The following is a 25,415-nucleotide window of genomic DNA, read 5'->3' as shown; positions in this document are numbered from 1 at the left end:
ACAGCTCCTCAAGAAGTGAAGACAAAATTAAATCTGGGACTTTTTCTCCTCCCTTCCTTCCTTTCTGCTTGGAACAAACAATGCAAACTGAGAATATAATGCCTAAATATATGTCAGTTTTAACTGGATATACAACATTTATATGTTCATGCGAAATCTCAAATTCTACCTTCAACAATAGCCCCCTTCTTGTTAATTCAGAGATGTTTAGTGACATCTAGTGGCAACAGACTGGCAGTGCAAAAACCTGCTGTAAACAGTCAATACAATGAGATGATTTTTCTAAATTGTGTGATAAAGGTTAAGTAATGTGTGACATACCATACACACAAACATTTGACCAATTTAATCGTTTACCAGTCTATTGTGTCTCTAGTAAGAATGAGTGTGTACATATCCTAGCATCACTTATCAATAGACTTACTACAATATAAAGTCATGAGTTTAAAGCACATTTGACCACCACAGTAAAAACCTATTCGTATAATACAGTTTTGGCAACTACATTTTCTATATTCCCTGTAGTTCTAATAACACAATCGGAACAGTTCCAGCTCAGAACAATATGATGACAGAGGTGTTCTAAACTCTACGTGTTCTACATTCTACGTCACAGAGTGTGGAAATCAGTCACTCTATTATCTTTAACAAGTGGAGAAGAAACAACTTCTGACCCAAACTAATCCTTTAAGATCCAAACAACTCAACTGGACATAATGGCTGAAGGCAGGACATGCTGTAGCTGATAACAGGTAAGGCATTGCTTTGTTTTCAGAGTTTCTGAGGTCAAGTGAATCGGTGACTTATAACCACAGGTGGGAAAGGCGAGTGACAGATACAACATTTGTATCTTTAATTGAAGTGTTTTAATTAGCAATAAGTCATTGGGACCAGGATCAGTGGGTGGCTACTTGTAAATTACTTCAGCAATTTAAGTACATTTTACTTGGTAAATTGTTCATCTTGAATCAAACATGGTGGTGGGGCAATGTAAAAACAAGCTGGCAATGTTTTGTCTGCACAACCACTAGGTAATCTGATTTAAATAATTTAGGCAGGGCTTTTAGATACAATTAAAAACACTTATTGAGACAGGAAAATGTGAAATTATGGCTATTGTCTGTATGAGTTTTTGATGGCAAATGAGTTTCCCCACTGGGGATTAATAAAGTTTTCTCATCTAATCTAATCTAATCTAATTGGAATAAACAGATACACACTTTGCTTTGGGGTTTCTTTGCAGAAATGGCAAATAAACATCCAACAAACAGAATCTCAGGAAACTATCAGATACTGAATGTTCTGGGCCAGGGGTGCTACGGACACGTCGTCCAATGTTTTAAATGGGACACGAAAGAGACTGTGGCTGTGAAGGTCTTAAAACAAAGAAATTCACAGCGCAGCAACATGAGGGAGGTGAGCTGCTTTATGGTGATCACTATTCACTTTTCTTTTTACTAAGGAGATTGAGTTTTTATAAGTCCCATCGCATAAAAGGTTGATGACTGTAATCAAACTGTAATTCATCCCCAGATTTTCATACTGGAAAAGCTCAGATGTTTGGACCTTGATAAGTCCAACATCGTCAGATGTCTTGAATGGTTCTGCAGGCGTGACCAGACCTTCATGGTCTTTGAAAAGCTGGATATGAGCCTCTATGAATACATGTCCCAGAGAGAATGCGTCCCTATGCCTTTTAATGGCATAAGGATTATCATCAGAGATGTAAGGATACCAGATAGAAAGCAGTAATTGAAGCTCTGTCCGTTTTCCACTCGGGCACATCCTTCTTATTCTGTGACTTGACTTCACTTGCAGGTGGCCACAGCGTTAGGCGCCCTGAAGGGCCTCGGCCTGATCCATACAGATTTAAAACTGGACAACATCTTGCTGGTGGATCATCAGACACAACCGTTCAGGGTGAAAGTCATTGACTTTGGATTAAGTCTTGAGACATCCGAAGCCTCGCCTCATCTGCGTGTTCAGCCTCTTTGCTATAGGTGAGACTTTCAGACCTTTGATTTAGAATTGCTTGGACTCAAGTTTCCTGTCAGTTATTGACACGACACTACTCTGCTGGAGTGTATTTGCAGTATTTTCTTCTGTCAGACTAGATTTAAATTCCCAATGTATTTTCCCAAAGTTGTTTTTTTTCCATTGCTCTTTACAAAAAAAAAAGAAAAAAAAGAAACTTGATATACCTGAGTTGCAGCTTTGTGCCCGGCTCCAAATTCTCATCAGAGTTGTTTCATGTTAACAAAACAATTATCATAGTTTCTTGGCTAAAACGATGAAGTGGTCAAATTGTACTGAACAGAATAGTGTGGTATGTAAGCATTAGAAGACCCCAGTATCATGTTTCAGCTTTTTAAAAAGATCAGCAAACAAACATCATGCCGAGCCTCCTGAAACAGAGTCTAGTTTTAATAGGCTTTCTATACAGCACAAGTGAAGGGAAATTGTTGAATTCAAGGGCCCACGTGCAAGTTGCTGTGGCATCCTTCTACTGATTCTGTGCATTCTCATTTAGGGGTGCACGGTTTATGCCATGTCCACAGTTGTATTTTCATGCTTGTAAACATGACAATGTTCTTCATTTCATACGTCGCTGTTCTTCCACAATCAGGTCACCTGAAATCATTCTGGGCCTATCATTTACTGAGAGCATCGACATCTGGTCTCTTGGCGTAGTAATGTCCGAGTTGCTCCTCGGATTCACACTTTTCCCGGGGACACACGAGTATGATACGGTCAGTACCACTGCGGGGTCATTCCTACGTCCATCTTAACGTATGTAGTAATATTTCTTTTGACACGTCAGGCATCTTTAATACTTTGGCTGCTCTAAGAGCAGTCGCACCAAACAAAGTGGTAAGAAGACAAATACTCCACAGCTAGTGGCTCTGTAAGACTTTGCTATGCTGATGTTTAGCAGGTATAATCTTTACCTTATTCACCATCATAGCATGTTAGAGTAGTCAATAAGGACGTTTCTGCTGTGTTTTGTCTCCAGCTGCGTTTCATCGTCGACCTCCTGGGTGAAGCTCCTAAGAGACTTCTGAATGGTGGAATAAATACTGGGCGGTTCTATCATGGAAGTCGCAAGTGCCTTCTGTTCCTGCGATGGACACTAATGGTACAGTACTTCACCCTTCTTTGGCTTAAATAGCCAAACATGAATTATCCTCGATTAGATAACTTGCCGTTAGTATAAAAGCGTTAACTTTGATGAAGAGACACTTCAAGTAGATGTTGTCCTCTTTAAGACGCCAAAGGAGTTCCAGGCTGCAACAGGCATCAAGTCCTCGGAAAACAGGAGTCACCGGTTCTCCTCTCTGGACGAGCTGAAAACAGTAGGTTGACAAGTAGATGCTGCCACTAAATAGTCAATCACGAGACAGGGAGTGATTTTGGCCGATTTATGTCTTTTTAAATTTTTTTTAAATTAGTTCAGCCTCAGCCCGCACCAAACAAACAGTGCAGACGCTGCTGACAGGAAGGCTTGTGTTGAGCTGTTAAAGAAAATGCTTCAGATGGAACCCAGGAACAGGATTACCCCAAACAACATCCTGGCCCATCCATTCATAACAAGGAGCACCGGCAACAGTTGCCTGTAAGTGTGTATTAGGCCCTCTTCTTGGCACACAGGGTATCAAGACAATAGTAGTCATTGTAGAATCCTTTACTGGCTGGTCGAATGTGTATCTTTATGTGCAATTTGAACATGATCATAAAAGTGTAAATGTATCCTTTGGTAGCAATGAAACTTTAGCCGCTGGAACCAGTTGGAGCCCAGCAATCAGCAACAAAGACACTGCAGAGACCAACGCTGATCACAGGTAGCTGATGATTTATATGTTTTCTTTAGGTGTGTGGTCGTAAGCACATATTTGTTGGACTATCAGTTTGAAACATTTGCTCTCTACTCGGCACACTTGTAAAAGGGGAATTGCTCAATATATCTGAACAACAAATTTCACGGGCGTACTATTTGTTGAGTGCATGCGTCTTTGTTTACCTGTGGAACCTCTGATCATGCCCACCCTCTCGTAGATGGCCCATGCAGCTGCCGGTAGGCGTCATTATGGTTCTGCCAGCTGAGAAGACCACGCAGAGGTAAGAAGCCACCAAACTGAGTAGCTCCATCAGGTACCATCGTGTCCTCTGGTCACTAAACCTTCGGATGAGGGTAAAACAAAAGGCACATGGAGTTAGGCAGTATTAAATCAGTGATCACGTGCATACCTAATGTACACAAACATTCAATGGGCCAGTTACTTGTTCAAACACTAGAAATCTCACTGTTTCAATAACTAAGTACATTTAGTCACACTCAAATACGATACTTAGAATGGTTACATCTTTCTAATAACTCTAATAGCTCAAAATTATTATTTAGACGCGTAAATAGGCTAATATGTTAGCCGTATTGAGAGAGAGAGAGACAACATTGTTATCAACCAGAAAGCTGGAGTCAGGGCGTGAAAGGTCAGACTTTAAAACTGTTGACGTCAGCATCTCGTCTGCATGAGATAGCTGGACTTTTTTTCGCATGTGGAAACAATATGTGAGAAATGTTAGGTAGTGGATCCTAGGCTGACGCAGGCACACCCTTGCCCTCAAAAAGATAATGTCATTGTATGTATGGACCAACAATGACTCTGTGTGTGTGTGTGTGTGTGTGTATGTGTGTGTAGTCCCCAGGCTGTGCAGAACAACATGACCAACCCTCCGATGGCTGAGGATGATAGAGACCACATATTGGGAACTGTCAACAACATCAGTTATGACAGTGGTCTTGTATTGGAGTCCATCAGTAATCGGGTCAAAACGAGCTCATTGGTGGACTGGGACAGTGTCGAAGTTCCCGACTCCTCCAGCAGTATAAACTCCTCGCACATGATTGGTAGGAAACTGTCCACCACTCCTCCACATCTCCAGTTATTCCTTCGAAGTTGATCAAAGCACTTTTATTTAATTTTAATTTGCAGAGGTCTGTGACCCCAAGAGGAAGGAAAAGAAGAAAGGAGTCCGAGGATTCTTCTCCATCTTGATGAGGATTATTTTCTGCTGCTTCTGTGTGTCTGTGGACACCGATGAGTGAAGTGGTCTGTGAACGTTTTGTGGTAAAAGTCAAGCTCTGTCAAGCTCAGTTCAACCTCATCAGTTTCCATTGCACTGAATTGTTCTTGGATGTTCAAAACTCCATCAAGTTCTCAGGACTTTTCCAGACAGAAACAGCTAATAAAACAAATTTCCGTTGTTATCACTACGTTGTTTTGTTTCTCTTAAACATGTCCTCCTCTGATCTACTGACAGTCGTGTTTTCTGACATTTAGACTGATTCAATAAAGCTACTTTTGGGCTATTCCATGCTGCTGTTTCACACCTTCAATTTCATCTCAAACTGCAAACTGCATATTAAAAACAATGATAAGAAATCGAGACAGCAAAGATGCTGTGATTTCAGCTGTGAATATTCCAGTATGTGGTGCATTTGAGGTCAAATGGCCTTTCCAAACAAGTAACAACGAGTCTGATGCATCCTTCAGACTCAAAAGTTTTTTGTCCCACAAGAGGTAAGGATCCCAGAATGAAATAGTTATGCCTCTTCCTTTTTCATTCATCCAGCAATGTTGTTTTCTCATACATAAATCATTTAGTGACATCCCTCATATTAATAAGAGTCACAGACCAGTAAGCTCAGTTCTGACCTGCCTTCCTTTTATGCTGGAGAGCTTTAGAGAGTATTTAAAACTTTTGAAAAGACAGGAGATAGATTCATCTTACCTGGATGGATGGATGTGACATGGTTAATTACGGTAGCCTCAGTGGGAATTTCTTCAAAACCTCATGGAGTCCCTTTCGTTTTGGAATTTTCTTCCAGGATTTTTTGAGAAAAAAAATAAACATGGAATTAACGGTTTTAAATGGGACCAGAAAGTCCTGGTTTGCCCTCTAACTCCTGCTTCTCTTTGTCAACAATGGGGTAAATAACACAATTTACATAATACAATTTGCTGCAAGCTACTAAACTCGCCTATTTAATGGCTGTCCGTTTGGGTAGCTCTGTTTGCCCAGCTCATGGGAGGCAAAGAGACGTTTTCTCTCACAACCTCACAGTTAGTCTGTTTTTTTACCTGCAGTAGGCTACACTCCAAAAGTTTGAATATTTTTTCAACAGCGGTTTAGTTTGACATGGTGGCCACCGAGATGTTTAATCTCAAATGATTCCCCAAGAGGTAAACATTCAAATCGGTGCTTGAAGACAGTTAACGACAATCCACTTATTTCGTAGAGGAAAGGTTTTCGCCAATTACGAGGCAATGACGATAGGAGTGCTCGGCAAACAGCCAATCAAATTGCAGGAGGAGGACCGCACTCAGTCTTGAGCATGCGCAGACGGATTTACCACAGATGGGCACTTGACGTTGCATCTGCCTGCTCCTACTCTGTAGCAAGTAAAATTAAAACACCATATTAACTAACTTAACTAACATGTACAGCCAATGATCTTACATGTTGGTGATGATAATAACAGCAGCAGCCCTGGATTATTTTATGTCATGCATGCATTTATCAAGAATTATAGGAATTTCTAAATTACTCCAGCAGATGTGACTTTACACGTTGCCCCTATGCACCATACATTACATGAGATGATTTACAGATGTTTGACCAACACACAACATGGTGTGTTGAGCATTTTATTTGTCTTTATTTTGATGTATTATTGGTCTGTGAGAAAAATAAACACCACAAAATGTGATGTGTTCCAATGTGAAAGAATATTACAGTCCCAGTTCTTCTTTAGCACGTGAGTAAATAACTTAAATTGTTTCAGTGTAACTCAGTTGCTATATCAACAAACTAAGATGCTGTGACGATAGCAGATCCTGTTATTTTTGGGATGCTTGCTCCAGATGTGGTTCAAAAGGATTTGGAATTCCCCACGACACCAAATGCACGACGTGATTGGGACTAAAATTGCATGCAAATTAAATAATAAACACATGTAGAGGGGAAGCCTTGTTTGACGTAGAATTCGTGAAATTATGTGTGGTCATGGTGCTTTTATTGTGACAGATTCAGGCCGGAAGTGCTGCCGTCGGTGCCACGCTATTAACCTGCTAACGGAAGACAGCTGCCTGCGTACCACAAACACATCATAACGTCTCTCAAAAGAGAGGTTTTCCACACCGCACAGTGAGTGACAATTTACTCAAATTGATCTAATACGATAAACAGGTCTTTTGTAGCTCGTTAGACATAAACCTCGTCTCGCGGAGGGGCTTGTTTCTGCGATAAATCAACTTGTCATTGGTACCTGTGTCATCTAACGGTTACAGGAGCAGCTAACGGTAACCGTTTGCGATGATTATTACGTTAATAGGTGTATAGCATTGAATACAGTAAAAGGGTAGCCGTTAGGTCAATGCGGGGCTTTTAAAAGGGAAAGTTCATTGACAGCAGTGGTGGTATTTCCGTATGCTACTTTTACGGTTCTTGCTAGTAAGACGTTAACTGTTTATACTGTATTGAATTGGCCAATTTGAATGCGCAAAGCCTTTTCTTAGTTGTGCCTATTTGGAGAAAAAAAAAAAGGTCTTCACTAACGTTACTTCCTTGATATGCTCGTGTGCAAATTATTTTCATTCCGTGCCCCTCGTCAGATTCGTCGCTGATTAGGAAGGGCAGTGATATCACGTGGGAGTCACATGAACGACGAGGATGAGGCATGAACAACAAGGGGGCCGCTTCAGGAAAGAGCCGCTGCACACTGTCCGACACAGGGAGGGGGTTCGCTGCTTGTAGAGGCCCTGCACACTGTCCGACACAGGGAGGGTGTTTGTAGAGGCCCTGCACGAGCAGCCCCCCCCCCCCCCCCCCCTCCCCCTCCTCCTCCTCCTCCTCCTCTGATCATATGCAATGAACAGCACCACTGAGCCCCCTGCCATCATAGATGGAGATGTGGCAGTCAGCTATGTGTTGGTGCCATTTTTCCTCATCACCATTATTGGAATAGCTGCAGCTGTGGTAAGTTGCACGTTGAGTTGGTTGACGTAGGACGACCCACGCAAAGTTAACTTGCTGGAAAGCGTGTATACGTGCTGCAAAGTTGAACGTAGGCAAAATTAAAAGGCACCGTCATAACACAGTACATGTAATGTTGTTAATTCTTGTCTGTTTCAGGTCATGTATATCCGTAAGAAAAGGAGGTAGGCTGTTAATACACCTACATTGATTTCTATGGCACAATGCTTTTCTGATTAACCCGATGGCTTCGCTTCTGTGAACCAGTGGAAGTCATCAAATCGATGTTGGGATTTCTTTTGTTTCGTCCCGCAGAATCGACAGACTCCGTCATCAGCTGTTACCGGTTTACACATATGATCCATCAGAGGAGCTGAATGAAGTGGAGCAAGAGATGTTGTGGAAGGAGGAGGACACAAGGGTAGGATGCACCCTTTGCTTTTCAGAACTGTTGGAGTTTCGTGTTCTCTGGGACATTTTTCTGAATGCGAGTGGGACGAGTCATTGGGAAATCGCATCGAAGTCGGGATCATTACTTAGAAAATGTAGTTACAAGTTATTATTGCTAAATGTAGAGGGTTAGCATTAAGCATGTCGGATCTTAACACAACTGATATTTCCACAAAAGACATGGTCGCCTGGTTCTCTCCAGTGAGTGTGTTTCTTTAAACTGTGTGGTTGTCATTTATTGTGCCATAACAGCACATCAGTTCCTCATTTGGTCAGTCACTTCCTCCCCCACACATGCAGAAACCTGGCTGCAAGAAGTACAATAGAAAGTAAAGTGATAGTAGCGGTTGTAGTAATATAGTAGAAAAGTTGCACTACTCGTTTTGTTTGCAAGCCTCAAATCCCTCACAATATCTGTCGGTGGCTCGTTTTAGTTTCTCCCAAACCTATTTCCTAGAATCAATGTTTATGTTCGGTTAACAGTAGTTACTAAAACCAAATCTATCAGTCTGAAGTTCCTCTGATACTCCTGGTGGTATAAATGCTCTAGTTTAGAAATAGAAGAAATAGAAATAGCTGGTTATAGATAGAATAACACTACAGACGTGAAATGGTTGACCTGGTTAACTCAAGTCAAAAATAATGCACTGAGCCATGGGAAACACTAGGTGGCAGTGTTGCCCACGGGTAAAGTTGTTCACTAAGTTTTACTCCACAGTTGTTGTAATATTAAAAAGGGAAGAACAATACCATCAAATACAGTTATGTATTAGTTAAAGAGGCTACTGTTGTTATGTCCTTAAAGGGTCTGTTCACCCAAATCACGCAACATTTGGTCACTTACATAATCGTCCTTGCTTGACACCACTCGGTAGGTGACAGTCTTGTTCTTTTGCGTGTGATTCGTTTGAACCGACCCTTTTATCACAGTAACAACAGTTTACATATCCTCATTACAAATAATGTTGTAAAGATGAACATTTTATGTCCTCAGATTGTACAAGGCTGGGCCAGAAGTTATCAGCAGCGACGCCCTCTTCTGACCAAAGATGTCAATGCATGATGGCGGTAAACCACGGCACAGAACATTTTCAGTGTGGAGACAAGCTTCAGCCATGTTCTTGAAGTCACGCACAAGACAATCTTTGTTTGTCTGATTTATCTTCGCCACCGTTTGCCGTTATCCATCCTGTTTTATGTACAGCACGAGTGTTCATTTCTGTGGTTCCAATCCTGTAACAGACACGGTGCCATTAATTAATTTATTTGAAAATATTTATTCAAACCTTCTTTTTTTTTTTTACGGTGGTATTCACTGATATGACTCAAAGTTAAGAGATGTGCAGTCTTTCTAAAGATGAAGGCTCCTGTGGGTTTACTCTGCTGTTTACATGCATACTGTTGGAGTAGGCGGCATGTGGCAGGCGGTTATGTTCCTGTGGGTTGCAGTAGGCATTTGCACTGACTTTAATTTGGGGGCAGTGTTGACGGTGTAGTGAGCGTCTGAATGTTCTGCACTAGTTTAAAGTCATCACTCTTGCAGTGAGAAGTTTGGAGAGGTTGTTGTGAAGAGGTTGTTTGCAGTGCATTAAAAACCAATATGGCTTCTTTGGTTAAATGCTTTCAGTTTTCAGGTTGCATTTGTTGACATAAAGTACTATAGTATGACTTTTAAATTCAAATAAAGATAGATTTGAGAGATTTATGAGATAGTTTAGATGGGTTGGGTAACCATTCAGTTTCATTTTGAGTCCAACATTGAAACGTGCCCTTTTTGGTTTTAATTTCCTCCCCACGCCCCGGATCTTTCTTTGGTTTAGCCAAATCCTATGACTCTTATCAATGGCATGGTTTAATAACACCAACCCCCTCACATCCACGAAATGAGCTGTGACTCGTGCCCTGAATATGTCCTGTCTAATGGCATGGCACCAACCAAAATGTACCTCCAGCTGAGGATGAATGCCAAAGGTCTGACTGTACCAAGCACTCAGGAAACCTCGCTCGCTGTTTCTTTTCTGGACGAATTGTAACCTTCATTTGCCTTTGCAGTCGGGAATGTAATCTTAACACAATGAGGTGTTCTTTAAGGGGAACCTTTATTGGTTAGGATTATAAATGTCTTGGACAGATGATGCCTGGACTTGATGTTATGCATCACATCTAGATGCGTTTCAGAATGAGAGCGTTTTTATAGATTGTTTCACTTGTGATTTGGGATAACAATATTTTTATCGCTGAACATGTTCCTCCGTGCTCCCTGGTCATCTTTACAACTCACTGTTCATTTTATATGAATTATCTGAAGACTATATTTTGTGTTAAAAGACAAATTAATTTGTGAAATAGGTTCGTCACAATTGAAACTATATTAATATCCAATCATTACATTGGTTTGCACTGGTATAACAGAGTTCGGGTTGCACGTGAAAAGTCAATGAACTACTGATGTAAATGTGAATTTGGCAGCACTGTAAAAGTTTCACCGTCATTTAAACATGAATAAAGTGATAAGACTCGTCTTTATGCTCATTGTCATCTGCATCTCAATTAGTCTGTATGGTATCAAGGACTACGATGCACACCTGCAAGTCTAGTGGGGTGTTGGGTGGAAAAACTGGATGCATGACAGAAACATTGACAAAGAAAAAATCTTTATTGACCATTTCTGATACAAATTGTTGTAGGGCACCATAGAAATATAGACATTGTACATTTATATACGGTGTACATTAAAAAGAATGATCCCATCCTATTGACAGTATATAAATGAACGGATGTTGGCATGTAAAAATGATACCGATATTGTCCAGAGTAGTTTGAGGATGTTGGGAAAGATACGTGAAACGACCGTTGTATGAGTACGGCCGCCGTGTGGCGAACACACGGCGGCCGACGGGACAGTTAAGTGGAAAAAGAGCGGCCAGTCCATCACAAACATTAGTCCATGAACATCTGAACCAAACATTTCAGTGCACCAGAAGAATAAAAACACACCTGCTAGTCTACCACAGTCAGCGAACACAGTTGTCAAGCTGACAGGTCTCCCTGACTTGCTTCACACATTAACCGGTCTGCGAGCTCCGGTTATGAACGAGCCAAGACGTGCTGCGTGTGAGCACACAATCACAACATTTGACATCTTGGATATACCATGACAGGTTAAAATAAAAACCTTTGTAATAACATCTTTCTAACTCATGCCAGAGGTTACATTAAAAAAAAAAAACCAGTTAAATGCAATTACACTGTAAAGTAAGCCATTGAGTGAGGTATGAAATTCCAGGCCTTGTATCGCCCGTTTGCAGTTTTCCGGGTTCGTAACTGAGGTTGTAGCAGCTTAGGTGTGTGGAAAAAACCCAGTTAAGAGGACTGACTGCAGGTTCCCTGACACTTAGAAATACAAACTTTTTTTTTTTTTCCTCTCCTTGTAGCAGACAGCGAACAACACACATCTTCAAAAGACTATTTAAGTAGATTACTGTTCTAGGTGATGACAGAAGGACCGAGCTAGGTGAAGCAGTGAGAGCTCGATGGAATGAAAAACATACTTGCAGCCCTGTTGGATAGTAAATGCCACCAACTATCCTCCATTACAATCAAACTCCTGGTTTGACCAATTGCAATTTGCCTTGCGAGTGATTGGGTGAGCGCGTGGAAACTGAGGACCACGTGAAGACAAAGACACCATGTTGAGGACAAAGACGCCGATGTGACGGCATTCGTAAAAAGCTCCCTGAAGAAATGACACTGATGCTCTCTGCCTACTATCCTTAAAAACACATACCCAAAAAAAAAAAAAAAAAAAAAAAAATAGATTTGAGTTTTATTGAAAAGCAGCACACTCATGTTTGTTTAAATGGTATGTAACCCGAAGGAACAAAAACAGTAAGTAATCAGACTAACGATACACGTTACATCTCCCAACTACACGCAGAGGACCTTGAAGGAAGTTCGAGAAGCGTAACGAGACCTGAACTGTCCGACAGGATGTGGGTAAAAGGTGGTGAAGAGGATTCTGCTCTACTGGTGGGATGGGGCAAAAATCAGTTAATGCAGATTTTGTTTTTTTAAAAAGCGGGAAAAATACACCCCTACCGCCTGTTATCTCATCTTAAACGCTGAAGCTCAACTCCATCTATAATACGATGCAAAGGATGGGTTAACCACTTCACACGGAACACACACACACAAAAAAAAAAAAAGTTTAGGTAAAATTCACCTTTGTCCAGTACAAAACATGGAGGAAAGAAATCTATATGCCCTACCATCTCAGATGCAGGTTCAACAAATAAGTAACATTAAGCAGAGGAAATGTCCTACAAACCATCTTTAGGGGGAAAAACTGAAATGTCCATGCTCCTCTGAGCACACCTTTGTCCAGTATAAAAGACTCGTGATAACATGACGTGTTGAGAAAAGGACCGTTACCTTTCATGTAATTCTTAGATCTATGCTTGAGCAAAAGGTCCATCGTTCTATCCAGTGCGGCTGCATGATATTTGTACTGTGTTTAACCCTCCTTTTGGCAAAGAGGGCTTTGTCGTGAACAGTGGTCATGTGGTGGCACCTGGTGTTGGAGATACAGCCCAGTTCTGGTTAACAGTAAGTCAGTATGTTGAGTGAGGTAGCATGCGTTGTAATTACTGGTCTTCTTCATCTTCCTCCTCAGATGATTCCTGGGATGCTTTTTCTTCCTTCTCCTGGGACAGGAAGAAAAAAAAAAATAAAAAAGCATGTTTTTACTTGTAATAAACACCACCCTTAAAAACAAAAATGTTATTATAAATCTCTCTGATAAACCACTATGGCATGAAGAAGACCCAGGGGAAGAGTGAGCCATCTGTAGTGAAATGTGATTCATAAGAGCGGTGAGTCACAATGAGGCATCCTGTTTTTGCTCCCTTGCTTTTCCTGCTCACACTCACTGCTGCCCAAGATGTTCATTCATAAAAATGAAGAGGGTAACTTCGGGTCATTCCTCTCTGTGACTAATTCAATCCAGGCTTGTTCCAACAGTACGCCCCGACCGCTCATGCACATGACACAATGCTACTAAAGGAGTGCACATTTCTTCCTCCATTAAAAACACGCTGCACATGTTACGGCAACTCATTTTTGCAGTTACAAAAAAGACTCACCATTTGGACGAGGAACACTTTTTTTAAAGACTTCAGAGCTGCTCCAAAATGAACAAACTCCATAACACAAATAGCTGATGAGTAAAAAAATGACTCATCGGAGAGGAAGGATGCAGGCAGGGGAATTAGGAAAATGCAATTTTCGCCCTGCAGACAGTCATTCCAAGCATAATTCAATCCGGGGCGGAATGGTTTAAAACAAAAGCGAGCCCTGATGTCGAACTGTTCGTCAGAGGACTCTTACCTCCTTCTTAGGTCTCCCTCTGCGTTTCCCCCCCACAGCCGGGGCTGGTGCTGCCGCCTTCTGCGAGGAGAAGAAGAGCGCACGTTTAACAGAGCGCCATCTGGTGGGCCTGCAAGAGCTGCTGCCAAACGGTTAGATAACAGTTCAAAACTTTTTTTATTTAGCAATTTACAAAGCTTTTTACATCTAAATGTGCTGAAGAATTCACGAGTAGAGAAGAGTGAATCAAACCTTCAATGAGCAGTTATGTTCAACTATCACCAAGTCGCACCAGGTAGAGACAAACCTTTGTTGTTACCGTTAGCTAGCAGCGCAGATGCAGCGACGCTTTCTCAAACAAACTTATGGGCGACAACCCTGTGCCAAAGCTCTCAAGACTGTTGAGAAAATATACGACTACATTAATCATAATGGCAGGCAGTGATAAGTACGGGTAAGCAGGTTTTTTATTTTAGCCATTTCAGCCGGCATTAAGCATATTTACAGCCCAGTTTATTTTCTCTGCTTGTTGCGCCATGTTGTGTTTTCTCCCTCTCATTTACTGGCTACGGTGGTCCTTGGAAAACAGTCAAGAAGTGGGCCTTAAGTTACTAAAGGTTGAGGAACCCCTTGGTATAAACAAGCCAAATCTTCCACAGAGCTCTGCTGCCGGCTGCCTGCAGATGGCAGTCGTACCTCTGCAGTGAGACGGATAGAAAAAGGGGGCATTGGGTTCATTGGCTATTATCTGGAAGGCCGACAGGAACTGCACACAGGGCACTCCAGTTCGCCGGCCACCTGGTCTGAGGCTCAGAGACAGCTGGTGGGACGGAGCGGAGACACAAGCCTTCTGCAGGCTAAACCTATATCATACATGTATATGCGTCTCTCTCTCTCTCTCTCTCTCTTTCCCATACATAGCAGTGAAGACTGAGCACACGGGGGAGCTGGAGGGTTGGGGCGGGGGGGAGAGAGAGAGAGAGAGAAAAAAAAAAAAATCAGTTGTTGCTATGGAGACGACGGGTAGAGAAGAACTAGGGCTGTGTGCTGGGTGGAGGCGGAGGGGTGCTTAGTGTCAGCTCGGAAACAGGCTTGCGGCCTCTGCACCTGCACCAAACTGTGCATGACAAGCTGCAGGAAGCTGGAGGACAGGAAGTATAGGGTAGAGCATCACTTCAAAATAAAAAAAGTAAGGCAGTAAACCAAGGTCCTTACAATGGGAAACCCAAGCCAGGCTATTTCTGACACCAGGAGAGGGGGTGGGGGGCAGCTACATTGCAGCCAACCGATATATCACAAGTAACAGCAGGACGTCTTTTTTTTTTCTTTTTTTTAAAGAGGATGGGGTTAGCTAGTGTTAAAGCGGTCCATCAACCAAGAGGAATCAAGGGTTAGAAGAGGGAAGTGGTCGTGAAGCTGTGCCTGCCGTTACGGGTCAGGATGCTGAAATCACAACATGGCGGGATTGACTTACTTTGCCCTTGGTGGCCGTCTTGTTTTTGCTGCCCTTCGGCCGTCCTCTGGACCTCTTGGGAGCCGGGGAGCCGCTTGGTTCCTGACAATCACGACGGTGAAAATAGTTAGCATGCCGCAAAAGTATCAGCGTACGGCGAAACATCAGATAACATTTTACAGTTACATGCAATACTCTCACAGACGTAAAGTTAAACTTTGACAGGTGCTCAGAGCTGCATGAGAACCACAGAAACAAACTACGTAAACTGTTATCAACTAAAGTGTTCATGAAGACAAACACTGGTTGATAAATAGTAAACTCTGACTAAAACTAAAGCAACTACACTGAGGTGCAGAAAGGGGAATATCCAAGTTACCACTGAGGGAGGAGGAGGAGGGGGGGGGGGATTACCATCGACTCCAAAATGAAAGGTAAATTCAGAGCCTTGATCATGTGATCATGTGTGGCTGCAAGCCGTGTCACGGCGGACCGCTCTCCTGTTGAAGGAGTGTTTACAACTGCAGCTCATAGCAACCGAGCAATTCAATACTGAAACGGCACCTCGCTGAGTGACAGCCGTATGAGCCATTCTGCTGTCATCCATTACATGACAGGCAGAGGGGAGTCATAGGGGGAGGGGGGCGGGGGGTGAAACCTGGTTTAAAGGTGTTGGGTTACCGGTTGCTTACAAACCTGTCAAGACACACAGGAAGTTTGGTGTCGACTTCTATGCTTACGACGACATGGGGGTGAGCAAATGGTCACTCGCTGCAGCCCATATCGTGATTCAGTGTGGCTCAGTGGAAAAGCAAGGGGGCTTATGTCACGGATATGCACGAGCACCTCACCTGCAACAACATCTACCTGAGCACTAAATGGAACAGATGTGACCGGAGGACTTGTTTTTGTTTCCTGGTTTAAAAAAAAAAAAACACCTCCAACTCCTTTCCTGCTCTTCGTGCACACGCCCACCTTTTGTTGCGTTTCAGGTCGCAGACACTCTCGTGAAACACAAACCGGATGCAATGACCCACTTTAATGCATAAATTGGCACTACTTACGTCAGAGGTCTTTACTTGGGGCTGCTTGCGGGGTCTTCCACGCCCCCTCTTCTCTGTTGCCTCCTTCTCTTTCGGCGAGACTGTCCCCTTGTCGCTCATATTTCCTCAGCTCTTCAGACCTAGGAAATAAATCACACGGGTCAGGCCTGCAGCAGCACGACGTCAAGTTCTCACAGGAAAAAAAAATACAGGGGGCTGTTAAACTCACTGACCGCAACAACAAACCCAAAAAAAAAAAATGAGCGGACTGACCGCACAACGGTAACGCGTTTAACTCAGATTAATCCGCGCTTATTTCCAGGTCTATTTCTGTCTCATGTGTGCGCCTTCACGCAGCGGACGGTGCCACACAAACAAGGGATTGACTCCGTCGGCGGTCGCACAAATCTGCAAAAAGACGGCTGAACCCGCTGCTCCTTCCCCGCACACCGACCATGTTTAGAGCCCCCTCCCCTTTACTGTAGTTGTTGTGTGCTGTGGTCGGCCTCTGCGCGTGGAACTATCTCGCAGCATGTATGCACGCCGGAGACACACACACAAACACCGACCCATACAATGACTGGTGTGTGTGTGTGTGTGTGTGCTCGGGAAGAGACTTCCAGGTAAAACCGAGCCTGCATGGACACGTTATGAAAAAAAAATAAAAAATTATATAAATATATACAACCGAGCGAGGTGCGTTGGGTTAGTTGGCGGCGGTAACAGCCCGGACCCTCAACAAAAGGCGGCTTCACGTTTAAAGCATGCAACCCCACCTCGAGCTCCAGCGCTGTAAAATGTAATAAAATCCGGTTCTTGTTTCTATCGAGCATGCAAAAAAAAAAAAAAAAGATCTTACCGGCTATGCCGCTGCGTGTCTTGCACTCACCTATCGCTCGGCTGTAATCGCTGCTCTGAATTTAAGACCTAATGTTTCCTTTAAGCCTGGCTGGTTGTACCCGGTTAAAAAGCCTTGAACGGCTCTATAGGCTACAGCTTTTATTCGTCAGACGACGCACAGCCCGCCCCTTTAGAAATCCCAGAGCGTGCAGGGTTAAATAAGGACCCCGCTATGAATTAAAGAAGAGGACGGGGTTGATTTTTTTATTTTTTTTTAACTAAGTCAGCTTGAAAATTCTTACCAGCAGGTTGAGAAGTTTGTTCCTACGGCGTCCTATAAATAGCACGTGTGTCTTGTCTCCAGCAGATAACGAAAAAAGGCGGCAGGCAGGAGGGGTTTTGAGGCAATTTAAAGAGCCGCCCTCATGGGAGGGCGGATATTTGATAAATGGGCCACCAACAGTGGAGGAGCCAGGAGGACATCCTTCTTATTCCACAAGTTTGATAACAAAATACCAAAAAGCACGTGTTTAAGTGGCAGAATATACTTTCTGCTATGCAAGGAATGATTACAATGGTCACTTATTGTATGTAGGCTATGTGCTCAACAGTACATACCAGAGTCTCCACAGCGATGGTGAGTGAACTATGACCCCCCCCTCCCAATGTAAACACAAGCCGGTTTTAAACTCAGAGTGGCATTTCTTGTTATTTTCCTCTTAAAGCCAGCGGTGGAAGACACATTCAGATCCTTGAGTAAAAGCAACACCCCAATTTAAAACTTCTCCAATGCAAAACAGGCGTGTCTAAAATGTTAAGTAAATGTAGGCAAGTGGGCTATATGTAAGTCAGCAGAAATGTACTTTTGAGTATCAAAGTAAGAAGTATCTGTAAGTACGTATTTCCCTCTGAAATGTAGTGGAGTAGAAGTAGGCCTATAAGGTGTCATAGATCGCTCTTGTGCTATTTTAAGGTGTTTTATTGGTTGTTTTATAGGATTGAATCTTCTATTTGACTGTTTTAAATGTTATTCATGATTTCTTAATCGCATATCTGGCTTTTGATACACATTTTTGTTTTGGATTTGTAAATAGTTTATCCACCCTTTCAACCTGCACAAAAACAACACACACTACAGAAGAATATATATTTTGATGCATGATGTGTTTTTGTTTTTTTGTCTTTTCACTATTTTTGTTGCCACTTTTTAATCTCAATGAGTCTTTCAAAGTAAACTCAACAACCTTTTAAAAAGTCTCAGTCAAAGTTACTGACTTAAAAAACGTGGGATGTATTTTCAATACTCTGAACGATTGACAGACGGGGATAGTGTTCAAATATTTTTGGGAAAAAATGAAAATACACAAAATAAAAGAGCACTAAAGCCTATACTCCTCTGTTCTTTGCTTAGTGTTCAATTCAAATGAGGTAAATGTTATTTCAGTAAAACTTCATACAAATCCACAACAAATGAAGCCGCTTGATTACACGCCAACGGTGTGTTACCATAAAGTTATTTCCTGAGTATAAGTGAGTTTATGTGCCCCGACTCTAAAGGACATCATTTGTTCCTCTGGGTCAAGTGATGAGTAAAATAAACTACCTCTACCTCTTTCATTCATATAGACACAGGTGAGCCCTTCATGTTATTCCCACTCGGTGTTGATGTGACCGCTTTGCATGTGAAACGGGCCCGATGTCTATTGCATGGCTGTGGGGGATACAGAGGAGACATGGTGAACGTACAGATGCTCCGAACTGTTCTCTAATCAAACCGCCTACTGGTACTTTCACACCACGGTTTCTGATGTAAATAAACTGCCCATCTGGAGTCGATGGCACCTCTACTATGCAATTGAAAACAGATACCGAGAATGTATAGTGACCTGAGAGTGGTCCAAAAAGTTTAGCATCATCTGTGCGTATTTCACTTCTCCATCCGTTGTGTCAGGACTTTAAATAACTTGTAAACAAAAACATTCAATCACGTTGTCAGCCCAAAGCCTTTGCTCATCTGCAGACAGATATCAATATACTGTATACGCACATGACGAGAGGGAGTGGGAGTTTAGTGAAAAGCGGATTGCATGGGGCAAGAATGGAGAGCGCGCTTTTCTCAATGAGTCCAATGTTCTGCTCAGCATGTGCTCGCCTTGCATGCCACCCCCTCCCTCCCCATTTCTCACTCTATTCACTTCCTTCATCTCTATCTTCCACAACTACTTCAGCCCCATCCCCCACACCCTCACACATCTCTGCCATACCAAGCCCCTCGGAGCGGGGATGGGGACAGGGAAATAGGTCCACTCTGTGTGTGTGTGTGTGTGTGTGTGTGAGGAATGTTGTCCGTCTCAACCATTGGCACCACCTGGAGACCAATGTGGGGACTTGACAATGTGGCTGATATTAGCTTTTTGTTGCATAATCAGTGCAGACACTGGAAAGTTATAACGAAGCAGCATTTCTCATCATTTTATATATTTTCTTCATTCTAATGATCGACAATGAGCAAACGCTGCAAATAACTGTTTATTATCACTGTACAGATACAGGACATGTCAGCAATTTGAGTACAGTACAGTTTTGTCTGTCACTCTCAAGGACAGAAATGATAGGACGGAATGGAACGTCTTAGAAAAACGGTCGTCTTATCTTACGTGTGTAATCAGGTCAACATTTTCATGGAATTCCACTCTCAATCAATACTGCAACTGCTTGTCCACTAGTCACTTTGGCTCTTGGATTTTGAGTAGTGAGATTTAATCTGAGATCAGTTATATCAGGATTACCAAACAGTTTGACATCAGTTGGTGGATTTGAACTGAGGTTACGCTAAATCAGCAAACTGCCTCTTATCACAGGCTGATTAAAAAATGTTTTCTGTAAAGGAATGACCAGATCTCCACTCGTGGCACAAGAAAACCACGGAACAAGCCGTTGATTTAAATGCTAATCAAGACTCCCAAGAGACAAACACTTCCACATCAGACGCCCTCTTCAGATACGTCTCCTGGCACGTGAACTCTGCAGCGGCTCAGGGCAGACAGAATCCCATTAACCATCAGGGGGGTCTTGGCCCACTGGCATGCTCCCCCCCACCTATGTCCTCCTGCCCCCCCCTCCAATATGCTCATCCGTCTTCCTCTCCAGCACGCTCTCCAGCTCATTCTAGTGATCCATTTTTAGGCGCTGCGTAAAACCGCAAGAGTGCTGCAGCCAAACCAACTAACAGATGTGGACAACACATCCTATTCCTGCCTGAGCCTGGGTTTCCCCCTGCTTGTGCTGCTGTTGGCCCTGGATGAGCCTGAACATGACTAACACACACATACACACACGGCACTCACATCCTCCCTCTTTAGAGTAAAAAAAAAACAAAAAAAGGAAAGGAGCAGGAGTGAGAGAGGACAAATGTGGGAGCAGTTGAAAGGCAAGGTGGGCGGAGATGGGAATATTTGTGTGGGTGTCTTTTATATTTCTGCGAGGGGGCGGATGGAGGTTAGTGGGCGGGGGATGGGGCCCGGCTGATTCAGTCCGCTCATGAGTAGTATCTGACTCACACAAACAGGAAGTAGCGCGTGCTGCTTGTTTAGTGGACACGGCCCTGTATTTATGTGACACCCTTAGGGATAATAGGGAGCTCATACACTACCTAATTTCACCTCCGTACGTCGGTCACTGAGTCAACGCTCCACTCTCCATTTTCAAATAGTTTCATATCCACATCCTGAGATTTTTTGGACTGAGATCTAGCGGGTGCATCAGTCATACTGTGACTCAAGCTTGTGAAATTTGTAAGGGTGAAAACAGTGCCATATTTGAAACTTCCTTTGGCAACAGCAGCCTTTACATGCCCATAGATCTCTCTCTTTTTTTAATATGTAGATATGAAAGTGTGCTTCTGCTCACGTTCTTCTTCTAACTAATGAAATCATTTTTAATAACATCCACTCCAATCAATCATGTATATTACTGTGAAGAATCATGCATACTGTGGAGCTTTTGCATAACACAATATTCAAATCGTACACCATTCCCTCTTTAGTTTTATTATTAATCCCTAGAGGCAAACTCTCTTTGCTTGGTGCCTCCATAAGGAGGTCAGAGGTCAGGGTCAGCTTCAGTGCAGCATCTCTCAAGCCGACAGCAATTATTTCATGACAGATTTCTTTTTACTACAGCAGCTTTTTAATTATGTAATATTTAACATTTCAAATGTAATTTTGTTTTGCAAGTTTCATGTACTTAAGTTGAGCTATTTCGGTACTTTTAGATGTATAGTTAGTATCTGTGATCATGGTTAATAAAAGGCAGTCTGCTGTCTTTACCAATAGGTGGCAGACTCAGATTACATTTGCCAAATGACACTGAGGCCAACACCATGTAGCATCTCTGAGAAATGCCACCATCTTGTGGTGATACTTGTACATACAGAAAATATCTTCCCCTTCCCTTAAAAGACATTTCTCACTGGTTATTTACACCTCAGGGAAGTTCCATCACCGTCCACCGTGAACAGATTTCCTCTGAAGACATCCATTTCCGGTGAGGTGTTGTTGTGTTTCTGTTCATACCTCTCCACACGTCTCACCTCAGCTCTGGCTGTCAAGCGTGTCTCCTGGCAGCCAAGCATTGACAGCCAAGCACACAGTGATCATGTCCAGCAGAGGGTAGTCTTACTCTGAGAAAATCTGCTTCAGCACTGATTCCTCACCTGAGTCTGAGGTGTTGCAGGTTTGCTGTCACAGAGAAAAAAAGACAATGCGGTAAACATGAGCCAATGACGCAGACACCGAGGAGCGGTTCCAAATCTATTCTCTCCAAACCATCAGTTGACACACCGATAAGGTTGAGGAAGAAACCCCTAAAGTGTGTTAATATACAATTAAGGCTATTCCGAGAAACACAGTTTTGCAGGTAGCCCTCCCCCCGACCCCCTCCCTCCATTTCCTCATTAGTCCACATTCTGCAGTGTGATTTAAAGCCTGTCCTCCAGAAATGGCAATGAGAGGCAGTTGAATTAAGTTACTACTTCATCCAACTGACCCTCATCAGGTCTAAATCCAACTAAGGTAGAAAGAAAGAAAGGAGCTCTGTCACCCTGACAAATGAGCGTGTATTCAGGGCGGCTGGGAGGGGAAACAGATGAGAGTCACCTTGGTGACGGCGCATCTGGAGTTTTAGAATTCACGCTCTCCCTTCTCTGTCTTACCTGATTGATCAAAAGGGAAGGGGGCCCGCCTGCCCATTCCGGGCCTGTCAAATCCCAGCGTGGCAGCTGCAGTCCCCGGAGACGGCGGGTAGCCCGGGCTGCATCTGTGCCGGTTACTTATGGAGGCGATCCGGGCTGAGTTTTATCACTGTTTTTTATTTCCATTGGGAACGGAGAGCAGATTCTCTCTGCTGAGCACTGATGTGATGACCACAACAAATAAGAGCCAGGCTTTACAGTTGGGGATAAAAAGGTTTACAAACTTCTCTACAAAACAGGATCCAGGTCCAGCTGCAGGGATGAGTCTCTTCGACGTTTGTCTTATTGACTGCGATGTGACTGGCATCCCGGGTCAGGACTATTGGAAGGACACTCTTTGAGAATATCACTAAAAACCAAGAGGAAAGGAATATGTTACCTTGTTTTTCTACACAACCTGTGCACTATAATCATAATTTACAGAGGCACATCATCGATTTTGTGTTTCACTTCCATTAAGTCTGGGGGCTCACAAGAGACAGTTTTAAAAATGAATGATCCAAGTTGAAGCATCAGAAAAACAGCCTGACTGACTATTCCAGAGCCACAGCAGACATTATGCAACTGTTTTTTTCCACAGACTGAGGAGTAAAATGAACGCCATGATGATTTGACACTTTAACTATATATTTAAAAGTGATTTAGCATACATTTTTTATTTAGCACCTGCATTGCCCACAATGCAACTTGACCGCCGACAGATCGGTTAGAGATTTGGGTGTGTTATGCTAGTATAGCGTCTATAGCCTCGAACCGTTAGCCTCAAGCAGAGGTCCTGTACACTCACTTCTTCCTACCTGCACACTTCCAGATTATTTTCATTTTCAGACTTGTAGTCCCCAGCTGACGCTGACTCAAGTGGCAATTTAATATACTTTGTACAGCTCCCCCTGAGGCCACAAATACAAATATAGAGGAGGAATCCCCAAGACCTGTTAATAGACTTTGGCATGTAAAATCTGTGGGTGCCCCTTTAAATAATACGATGCATTCATCTGGTAAACAACACATCCATTTCTTTGTTCTTTGTCAGTGTCTAGACAGGTTAGAAAAGAAAAAGGGAAGGTTTTAGATAAGCAGATTGTACTTGGAGCCTGCAATCCAGCTGTTGTAGCTGGGAAGTCTCATTGTGGTGTCTGGAGTAATATCAGTTGACAGATCCCCTCTCTGACACCAGGATGTCCGTCTCTAGCCTTGACCACATCGCGGTGTTCGGTATCCTGTGGAAGCGGGTGTCAGATTGCTGCCTATTGATGAGTGATTGGAGTTGCTGAAGATGGACTGTGGCACTGCACCCCGCGGGGGTCTAGCTGAGACGGATGGGCCCATTTGTAATGCAGAGGGGGCCCCACAGCTGCATTAACTATTTAAGTGTGGTTGTCTGAGGGTATTGGTACACCAGCAGCACTGAAACAAACTACAGCAAGAGAAAGTGTAATCGTAATGTTGATGTATGGGCGCTGATTATAGGGTCAATTCTCTCAATCTGATTATCGGTGAAATGTCACATATGATTGAACGGGAGATATATTCAAACAATACAATGTAATCTGGTACTAAAATATTCTATGGTCAACATACAGTACAGTAGTTTTCATCTATGTATTTTACGATAGATGCCTGGATTTATTGAGCATTGATTACACAGTTCTTTCCTAATATAAAAGGGAAAGCTACACCTTTAAGGAAAAAACAACATTTTTCACGCACTGGTCAATTTTGAGATTTGGGGCTATTTTGCTTCCGTAATGTTTCTTCTCTTTGACTAGTTGAAAGAAAACATTTAGCAGACAACTTTTGGGGGGCAGTAGTCCGTGGGGACTTGGTTTGGGAACTGGAGGGTTGCTGGTTCAAGTACCCGCATTGAGCAAGGCACTGGACCCTCAAACTCCTCCCCGGGCAGCTGAATAGTAATAGCTGCCCACTGCTGCTAGTACTAAGATGGGGTAAATGCAGGCCAAATGTCCCTGTGTGCTGTGTGACAATCTCCTTTAAATCAAATCAAGGCTGATTTGATTTGAAAGCTGTTTTTCAGACTCTGAGCCAGAAATCTTCATCCAAGCAGCCCTTGCACCAAGCTTTCCTTTCTATATTCTGAAGGTGTTTACAGAGAGGTATCATTCATAGACTGATTCATAACCGGATTTATAGAACATTTTATTCCTAAAAACATGGCTAAAATTGATTTTTTTAATGTCTGTTGACAGTATTTTCTGATGCATGCAGTGATAAAAAATATATCAAAAAGTCCCTCTGTAACACCGTTGACTCTAACATGTCAACAAAATGAAACAATAATTGGGAACCAATGCTCAGAGTTCTAGAAATCAGCACATATTTGATAACCTTAATTGCGTGTTTAAACATAATTTTCAAAGTACACTAAATACAAAAAAAGTCTTAATTTAAGTAATCAACTGGGGATGTTTCATGGTGGTATCTATCAGTTAAATCTTTTACCATATTCTCCTGGGATGAGTCTCCTGAAACACTAGCTGCATTTAAAATGACTTTGAGCGGTTAAACCTTAATGTCAAGCGCTATTGGCTGTTGCTTTCAGTTTACTAAACGATTCAATTAGGACTCTTCACAACTGGTTACTCCGCCTGTGAACTACTTCTTTGTCTTAACACACTTTTCTCTATACTCCGTGGGACCAAATAATCTTGACCTCAGATAAAACAGGGTATAACGAAGCTTGGCACAGAGGCTCGGCTTGCCATCAAGCTTGAAATGTTATAGTTATCGCCGGCCTGCCTCTCAGCACGGCCAGTAAATGAAACAAAGACCCATGAAATGTCTGAGGGGCTTCACCTTTGGTTGGTGTTTGTTTTCATAGTGTCTGTCTCCCAACAGACACTGTGAGCAAGTGCACTTGTTAAACCTTCTACAGATGGTCAATATCTTTATCTGTTCTCCTGCTCTTAGCAGTATAAGTCTTGAATAAGGAGAGAAGGGGTAAAATTGATTCCACTGTACC

The 25,415-nt window shown here is 42.7% G+C and overlaps 2 protein-coding genes and 1 long non-coding RNA gene across 7 annotated transcripts; 1 reads left to right on the top strand and 2 right to left on the bottom strand.

The window, feature by feature from the left end:
- Nucleotides 1-2,353: 2,353 nt before the first annotated feature.
- On the bottom strand, nt 2,354-7,866 carry LOC142957720 (uncharacterized). The gene is made up of 4 exons (XR_012956152.1): nt 7,618-7,866; nt 5,791-5,880; nt 4,019-4,177; nt 2,354-3,344 (listed from the first exon to the last, which is right to left on the bottom strand). It is a non-coding gene; the product is annotated as an uncharacterized LOC142957720 (long non-coding RNA).
- Nucleotides 7,058-11,010, top strand: smim29 (small integral membrane protein 29). The gene is made up of 5 exons (XM_076099631.1): nt 7,058-7,206; nt 7,674-8,037; nt 8,194-8,219; nt 8,350-8,455; nt 9,479-11,010. The coding sequence occupies exons 2-5, from the start codon at nt 7,930-7,932 to the stop codon at nt 9,545-9,547; spliced, it is 309 nt and encodes a 102-aa protein (XP_075955746.1). The 5' UTR covers nt 7,058-7,206; nt 7,674-7,929; the 3' UTR covers nt 9,548-11,010.
- Nucleotides 11,011-11,121: 111 nt separating this feature from the next.
- On the bottom strand, nt 11,122-17,519 carry hmga1a (high mobility group AT-hook 1a). Of its 5 annotated transcripts, none has more exons than XM_076099671.1 (5): nt 17,487-17,519; nt 16,366-16,484; nt 15,323-15,403; nt 13,870-13,929; nt 11,122-13,187 (listed from the first exon to the last, which is right to left on the bottom strand). In XM_076099671.1, the coding sequence occupies exons 2-5, from the start codon at nt 16,462-16,464 to the stop codon at nt 13,128-13,130; spliced, it is 300 nt and encodes a 99-aa protein (XP_075955786.1). In that variant the 5' UTR covers nt 16,465-16,484; nt 17,487-17,519; the 3' UTR covers nt 11,122-13,127. The 5 variants fall into 5 exon arrangements, with proteins under 5 accessions (XP_075955786.1, XP_075955763.1, XP_075955778.1 ...); XM_076099648.1 differs by lacking the exon at nt 17,487-17,519 and adding an exon at nt 17,204-17,416; XM_076099663.1 differs by lacking the exon at nt 17,487-17,519 and adding an exon at nt 17,234-17,416.
- Nucleotides 17,520-25,415: the final 7,896 nt, after the last annotated feature.

Source organism: Anarhichas minor, unplaced genomic scaffold, assembly GCF_050575085.1.
Source record: "Anarhichas minor isolate MPS153535 unplaced genomic scaffold, ASM5057508v1 ptg000003l, whole genome shotgun sequence".
Classification (NCBI taxonomy): Eukaryota; Metazoa; Chordata; class Actinopteri; order Perciformes; family Anarhichadidae; genus Anarhichas; species Anarhichas minor.
Note: the sequence above shows the minus strand (reverse complement) of the source record. Positions and strands in the feature narration are given on the sequence as shown.

Coding starts and splice junctions, on each gene's coding strand:
- smim29 (XM_076099631.1), top strand. CDS start 7,930: ATGAACAGCACCACTGAGCCCCCTGCCATCATAGATGGAGATGTGGCA. Junction 8,038..8,193: donor TTGGAATAGCTGCAGCTGTG/GTAAGTTGCACG, acceptor TGTCTGTTTCAG/GTCATGTATATCCGTAAGAA. Junction 8,456..9,478: donor GGAAGGAGGAGGACACAAGG/GTAGGATGCACC, acceptor TTATGTCCTCAG/ATTGTACAAGGCTGGGCCAG.
- hmga1a (XM_076099671.1), bottom strand. CDS start 16,464: ATGAGCGACAAGGGGACAGTCTCGCCGAAAGAGAAGGAGGCAACAGAG. Junction 15,404..16,365: donor CCCAAGTAAAGACCTCTGAC/GTAAGTAGTGCC, acceptor CGTGATTGTCAG/GAACCAAGCGGCTCCCCGGC. Junction 13,188..13,869: donor GAGGGAGACCTAAGAAGGAG/GTAAGAGTCCTC, acceptor TTCCTGTCCCAG/GAGAAGGAAGAAAAAGCATC.